Consider the following 7,861-nt stretch of genomic DNA (forward strand, 5'->3'; position numbering starts at 1 on the left):
TATCTCAAGCAATTAAGCAAACTGGAACATTGCATGTCTTCTGCCTATTTCTGATTTTCAGCAACACTCAGAGTGGTACATCATGGTTTGAATTGATGTCAGACCTCTCCAACAATAACTCAAATGACAAATCCTTTCTGGGGAAATAAAGGTCTACTGCTACTACTGCAGTGGAGCCAATTATAGTATCTATTTCCCCAATATTGCTTTTAAAGTGTCAGTTTTATCTTAAGGGTTGCATAGAGTTATTACCATAAATTGAAATGGGCATTTTCTTTGTAACAAGGTTTTACAGGTGATTAACTATAGTGAGGGAAAAAAAATAAACACAGATTTTGTATTGAACAACACAAATTACAACTTATTTATTTAACCTTGTTCATTATCTTCAGTATACAACATATGGAAACCTTACAATTCCAAATGTGTCACTTTATTTCATCTATATATAAATAAGTGCATTTACAAAGTGCTATCTGCATCATAGAGACCTGACATCACCTGTGTTTTGAATTTATTTGTTTCTTATTCCTGCTCCTTCACATTAAATCAAATCACCTGAGCAAAACTGGAATGTTTGTGGGAATTTAAGACTCCCCTACTGAATATAACAGTATACAGTGCAACTAAAGTGTAAAGCCTTTTGATATTTCCACATTAGCAGCCGGCTATGCCTCTGACATCAGCGTCTCGTCATGTTTCCTGCACCTGAAACTAGAAAATGGCTCAGCTGAATTCTTTTGGAGATGGTATGTCTAACAACTACATTGAATATTAGCAGTTAGCATTGGCCAGTGTGAGCTGCATTTAACCTACCATTTTATGCAGCAGTTCAAGAAGCTGCTGCTCTCGTTGAGTCTGTACACCCCAGAGTTAGGCAGATCTTGACACAACAAGATGAATTTCTGCAGCTCTGATGTCGGAGTTGCACTTTGCTGTTGCTGCTGCTCAATGAGGAAAGTGACAGTTAACACCGTGCGGCATAGTTTACTTAACGACTGCAAATAAAGCATTACTCTTCTCGGAATAACCATCATAGCCTTCACAACTAGGTGGGGAAAATAATAATGGTAAATGCTAGAAAAGGGGTTAACACAATTACCTTGATGGTGTCGTAGGTGTCGGTGATGATTGTGATGAAAAGGCTGAGGATCATGTAGATGAAGAGCGAGACAAAGGTATAGAGGTAGACCTTGCTGAAGATCCACACCAGGCTGCTCTTCTGCTGGATGTTGTTAAAGGTGGAAAACATGTCGTCTCCGTTGATCAAGGAGAACAGACACTCCGACACTGTGTTCAATGTCCGGAACTTAAACAAAAGGGCAAAGAGAAGAAGTTTATCAGATCTTCTACTTCTTAGTAGCAGAACCGCAGTTTAGAAATCTACAAAAGGAATTGCATGAAAATATACTTAATGTCCAAAAATAAAAAAAGTACTAACTATGCAAACTGCCCATTTCAGAATAATGTTTAATTAGTGGAAAAGAATAATTGATGCATTAAGGTTGCAGCTGGCAAAGTTGGAGCTAATTTAACCCTTGTCTTGCCTTCCAGTTGACCATGAACTTGATGTCCTTCTGGGTCAAAATTAACACTTTTTTTTTTTTTTCTTACACATGTTTTTGACACTTTCTGATGGTTTTTGTCCCTGTTTTTTCACTTCTTCAATGTTTTTAGTGCCAACACCAACTTAACACCACTAGTTTTACACTTATATCTGGAACACACGGTCAATACATTTCATTTATAGGAAATTCTACCTAATTTTGAAACGAGGAATTACTTTGACCAACAGAGGAACCTGTGTTGATGGATAATCACAGACATGTATCTCGAATTTTAGTCAAGTTTTAAATCCATTTCAATTTTTTCAAATGATATAAAATTGAATACCCAAAATTCAGTGAAAATAATGATTAAGTATTTGTAATTGTACTTAACATTTAGGGTAATTTGGTTAAAAAGAAACCATATTTCGCTAGTTTTTAGAACGGGTCAAATTTGACCCAAGGACAATACAAGGGTTAAACAAATGTGTATATACTGTTGGGTAGCTTAACCTGTAATATTGTACCATCATTTTTGTTGATTTGTATATACAACCTGATTTTCCAGTAGCTGACTCTTAGCTATGTTATCAAAAGTATCAGGAGTTAAAAGTGCAATATTTGCACCTGAATTGTAGTGGAGTAGAAGTATAAAGTCAAGTACCTCAAAATTGTACCTAGTTACTCTCCACAGCAGAACTGGGTTAGCTTTTTTTTTGTAAAAATCCAGCAGCCCTTTTCTTTGTATTATGTAAACACCTCTTACCTTTTCATGGTATGGGCCGAGGACGATCCAGCCGCAAAAACAGTAACTCAGGTAGATAATTCCAGCGCAGCAGATGAAACGGATAACATTTGGGAAAGCTGCCCTCAGTGTCAGGATGAGAATCTGAAATTGCCACAGACGACGACAACAGATGGTAAAAGATCTGAAAAATGTACGTTTACGACAAGTATCTGGAAAACCACACATTAATGGAGTTTCTCTTTTACAGTTCCTGTAAGTTGGGGCAATTATAAGAAATGGAATGGGGAAAAAAAATAACCTCAGATCAAATTTTGAACAAAGACCAAAGCATGAAATACCAAAGTACAATGCTTCATTGATAAGTGTAGGAAATGTATGGTGTGGTCCCATAGGATGTGTTGTATCAGTGAGATTCCCCTTCAAGAGGAAAGTTTGTATTCGCATACTGGCAAAGCAACCAGCAACCAAACCACATGAAAACAAAGTTTAACGGCATACCTTTTTAAGAAACAGTTGATAAAGGATTTCTGCTACTGTTGTGTTTTACGGTATCTAATTGTAAACAGTGTGGCAATGGTATTGTTGAATTTTGTGCTACATGTGGGCGGCTGTGGCTCAGTGGTAGAGCGGTTGCCTGCCAATCGGAAGGTTGGTGGTTCGATCCCTGCCCCTGCAGTCATTGTCGAAGTGTCCTTGGGCAAGGCACTGAACCCCGAGTTGCCCCCGGTGCTGCGCATCGGAGTGTGAATGTGTGTGAATGTTTATCTGATGAGCAGGTGGCACCTTGTATGGCAGCCCCGGCCAAAGTGTATGAATGTGCGTGAATGGTGAATGTTTCCTGTAGATGTAAAAGTCTTCACAGTCTTAACAGTTGTTAAGACTGGAAAAGCGCTATACAAATACAGCACATTTACATTTACATTTACAGACAAAACTAATGAGCATGTGCTGTGCTGTATTTGATAAATGATCTAGACTGTTACATTATACTTCCTAAAGTAGCCCATGTAGCGGATGACCCCGATCCAGACAAACATGGTGCCGATCCCAAGGAAGATGCTGCAGACATCGTAGCTTGTGAGGACCTAACAGAAACAGTGGGTTTTTAAAAATACAACCTCTACTGAAGGAATAACTCTGAATACATTCAGTGTAGACAACAGCTGATATTGATGGGACATAAGACATTGCAACAGAGTTTCTGCAGGTTTCACCATTTCAAATTTAAGAACATTTTGAATGAAATTTAAGACGTTTATCACATCATCACCTAAGTTTTTTTTCTTTCTTTCTTTCTTTCTTCAAGCCAAGTATCACTAAACTTGCACTTCTCCATAGCTGAAGAATAAAATCTGGCTATACTACAATACGAAAGAGACTCTTGCCAATTAAACAGATGCAGATCGTCTGCAATATAAGTCGTAGTTTGTAGCCGTAATACAGTGAATAATATTTGGACCAGCAAAGGGAAAAAAAACTACGTCACGGAATTAAAAATTATAGTAAAAAAGCATTAGAGGTAGCGTGCATTGACGCAGAAAAATTAGGACCTCTTTAAAATGATCTAAGATCTAGAGTACAATACTTTAATGGATTTAAAACTTTTTAAGACCCTGTGGAAAACCTGTGCAAATAACATGGATCATCCTCGCTCATACTGTAACAGAAAATCCCCATTACCTTAGACTGGATCTGTATCTTGAGAATGGAGCCAATGATAGTCATTGTGTCGCTAGCAATGATCAGAATATACCAACCGTTAAACTCCAACTTGTCTGACCATGGGACTTTTTTACTGCAATCATTCTTGCAGTAGTGTGTGTACTCCTGTTTACAGCAGAAGGAAATACAGGTAATTGTACTGTTAATCTTGGTATGCAAATTGTCAGTACTTTTGATTTGTGACCATTTTTTTAAAATTATGTTTAACATATCAAATAGCAGGGGTAAAATGTAAGTACAGTTAATTGAGAACTGTACATAGGTACAAATTTGAAGTAGAGTATTTATTCCATCTCACTTCTCACTTCTACTCCCACTACAATTCAGAAAAAAAACTCTTTTCACTCCACTTTGACAGTTGTAGTTATTTTACTAAGATGTTGCATACAAACCTTAAGAATATAATGCAGATTGTACCAGCATAGTAGTCTAGGACAATCATGCATTTTACAGGTCCCATTATTTGTTTTAATATTTCTACAGTACATATGAATGCAGCAGCATAATCAACAGAAACAGACAATCCTGTTTTCTTATACCTTAGCAAACAAACTAAAGAGGCTACTTGCTGTGTTTTATGATCACTTCAGTTAACTTACAATCTGCAGCTTGATCCCATTGATCACTGAGCGTGTGCAGAGGGTGCAGGAAGTCATGCACGTGATAATGATGAGGCAGTCAAACAGCACAGTCAGGTATATGTGTGGACCAGCTGAGGGAGCAGAGAAATTTAATTTACTCTTATGAAAAGGATAAACGTCCGAGTTAAAGCTTAAGAGCACCCTTAAAGCCACACAGAGAACTTTTTTTTGTAACTTTAAAATAATGTTTCCGAAATTGTTTCAGTGGCTCCTCAACTCCGCATTACTACTTATTACTACTGCATTTGCTTGGCGGCTCTCTACCGGCTATAACCGTACTGTGCACTAACTTTGCCAGATCGGGTGGCGGATCTTAGTTCAAATGAGACATAATGGGACAATTCTGCTTCCAACCTGTAGGAGGACCGAAGCAGGAAATGTTCTCTAGTGTTGCTTAAAGGAATCCTCGGAATCCTGTTTGTGAGCTTAAAGCAATGCAGATGATTCATTTATACAAACATAATTTAGCTCGGCAAACTTACATGCTCCAATTACATTCAAGTCTCTGCATTCGCTGATATCGACATCATTTTCCAGGTCAACCTTTATCATGCCGCTGTGAGCTTGGTTGTTAAAGGTTATCTGTTTATGCAGAGATGTCGTGTTTAAGGGAGAAAAGACACATTTTAAGGACTACAACCCAATAGCTAAACATTCACTTATAAACATAGAATGCACTTTTGCAACAGCCTTGCTTTCAGACGTCTTGGATTTGTGTCAAGAGTTTAATTAAATGAACAAGATTAAAACTCCTAACTGCTATCTTTGCTGAATGAACAGGTGGAGTAAGGAATCCTTGTTGGAGTTATGGCTGCAATAAAGTGATCATGTGTCATATCACAGCTTTTCAAAGATACAGTCTGATGGGATCTGTGTTTTCTGAGCCATGAAGACAAAGTGACAAGACAAGTGACTTACAATAACAGTAAAGTCGTAGCAATCTGGCAGCTCTCGATGTCTCACGGTCTGTAAATTTATGGCCTTGAGAACAAATGTGATCTTGACAGAGAGCATCCTGAGGACAAAGCAAGTACATTAACTTAGGGTTATGTTCACATCATGTATAAAACCAAGAGAGGAAAATGAGTTGAGCCTCATAAAAAAGACTAACTGCTATGTCCAAACCTTTTGAAATGCAATTCAAAATTTGCTTCCCGCAATGATGGATAAAACATCGGATACACTTCAAGGCACTCTGTTAGATACAAGCCACAACAAAAAGACGTGAACAGCAAGCAAGCAAATAAACTCATTAAACCTGTTTAAGTGGTAAAGTATTTGGTTTTTCCACAGATATCTCAAGCAGTGATGCATCATACCAGTTTCCACTTGGGCATCAATTTCAAAGGTCTCATTTTTAGGGTAGATGGTACAGTTTCTGTAGAACTGCTGACACACTGACAGGGGGGTGTAGAAAGTACCGTTTTTCTCATATTCGTAATTGCCTACTGTGATGTTGTGCAGATGTCCATACTAGAAGTGAACAATTGAAATGTCAATAAAGTTAGGTTTTTTTGACAGGTTTGGTGTGCAAAAGTAACTCTGAAAAAACTTTGGAGGCAAATCAACATGACATATTCTAACTACAAGAACAAAGTCCAATCCCATAATGAGAAACATCTTGCTATGGTCACATAAGCACGCAGTTATACAAGTCCAACAATGATTTACAGCAACACAAAAGCAAAAGTAAAATGTGTCGCAAGGAGGAAATGAAAAAAAAAAAGAGCTAAGATTCAGTTACCTGTTCAATGATGTAATTGATGTGATCATAAACATCAGGCTGTCTGTAAACAGCGTATGTATCCATGCCTCCAACAACATAATCTTTCAAGAAGAGGTGCTTAAATGTCATCAGATTTTCCTCCTTGAACGTGACAACCATCTGGTTGCTCAGACCAAAAGACACTAACTGAAATGGGGGGCAAAGACAATCTGTTGTCAGGGTGATGAACACAACACAATTCACATTTTTCAAGTCATGTCTGGGATAAGTTACCTGAATAGTAATTATAGCAATTTTGATAATCTGCAGTACAAGTTTCCATGGTTTTCGGCCTCGAGCGTGGTACTTCTCACAGGGGTTCATAAAGTAATATTTAATCTTCCTTCTGAGACATTCCCCATGGTCCAGATCCTCTGGACACTGATGTTTGTGCTCTGCCCAGGGAGCAGGGCTATCTGTCTCGTACTCAATATACAAGTCACTGGACTCCTCCATATCTATAATCAATTATAAGTGAGTTACTTACAATATCCTACATGTTGGCATTACACCAAAACTAAGAGGAAAAAGGAAAAAAATGCAAGATTAATGATCGTCTTTTTTTTTTTTTTAAGTACATGTTTAACTTTGGTGGCACTAAAGCCTTCCACACTAAAAGTGTTTACATTATGTACTGAGCGATCAAATGGCATGCAATAATCTTTTCTTTACATTGTGGTTCAACTTGACATTTTAAGGCCTTTGTGGGTCTGTTTGACTTTATTATAGAAAAAGAGGTCATAAGGGAACAAAATGCTATTGGAATTGAAATTCTTAAAACTGTGAAATAGCCTACAATATTGCCCTTAAACATATGGCCTCAAAAATATAAAAGAAAACACCAAGCGACATTTGTCCCAGAATCGAAATAAAGCTCTTATAGACTATTTATTGTTCTACTTTCATTGTCTTTTTCCAACTTACAAATGGACGACTATATTCATACACTGCTATGAAGTGGAATCTAGTCAGGTGTACCCGAGCATTGTTGAATTATATACAGAAGCTCAAATTCTGAAATCGATCAGCTTCCAGCATTGCGGAAAACTATGAAATATTCATTAGGCTACTTGTCATGTAAGAATTAGGATCATGTCCTGACGGATTCGGCCAACACTGAACAGGTAAATGGATAAAATGTAGCCAATAGTTGAGCTTACTCACCAATGTCACCCGTTGTCTGCCGCAGTCAGGCGGCTTGTGTCCAAAATGTCCTGGTTTAATTAAAACCAATTACTTAGTCAACTTGTTGTTTTAATCTGAGAGTCATGACTATAATATGCTAATTAAACTCTGTTAAACTTTTAAGATGTGTTTGTGTTTTTCCTTGTGAGCAAAACTCGGTTCAGGTAACTCCTGACGACATTGTAACGTCATTTTACTGCTGAGACCTGATTGGCTCTTGGACCTGTCAGTCATGTCGTTTTTTCACTCATGT

The 7,861-nt window shown here is 37.7% G+C and overlaps 1 protein-coding gene across 2 annotated transcripts; it reads right to left on the bottom strand.

The window, feature by feature from the left end:
* Positions 1–421: 421 nt before the first annotated feature.
* Positions 422–7,781, bottom strand: mcoln3b (mucolipin 3b). 2 transcript variants are annotated; one of them, XM_034881359.1, is made up of 14 exons: positions 7,588–7,781; positions 6,658–6,881; positions 6,403–6,570; positions 5,978–6,131; positions 5,784–5,853; positions 5,577–5,673; positions 5,141–5,240; positions 4,617–4,729; positions 3,976–4,122; positions 3,279–3,380; positions 2,314–2,436; positions 1,103–1,309; positions 817–941; positions 422–708 (listed from the first exon to the last, which is right to left on the bottom strand). In XM_034881359.1, exons 2-14 carry the CDS (start codon positions 6,877–6,879, stop codon positions 669–671), a joined length of 1,668 nt encoding a protein of 555 aa, XP_034737250.1. In that variant the 5' UTR covers positions 6,880–6,881; positions 7,588–7,781; the 3' UTR covers positions 422–668. The 2 variants fall into 2 exon arrangements, with proteins under 2 accessions (XP_034737250.1, XP_034737249.1); XM_034881358.1 differs by having other exon boundaries at positions 817–944.
* Positions 7,782–7,861: the final 80 nt, after the last annotated feature.

This window comes from Etheostoma cragini, chromosome 9 (assembly GCF_013103735.1).
Source record: "Etheostoma cragini isolate CJK2018 chromosome 9, CSU_Ecrag_1.0, whole genome shotgun sequence".
Lineage (NCBI taxonomy): Eukaryota > Metazoa > Chordata > Actinopteri > Perciformes > Percidae > Etheostoma > Etheostoma cragini.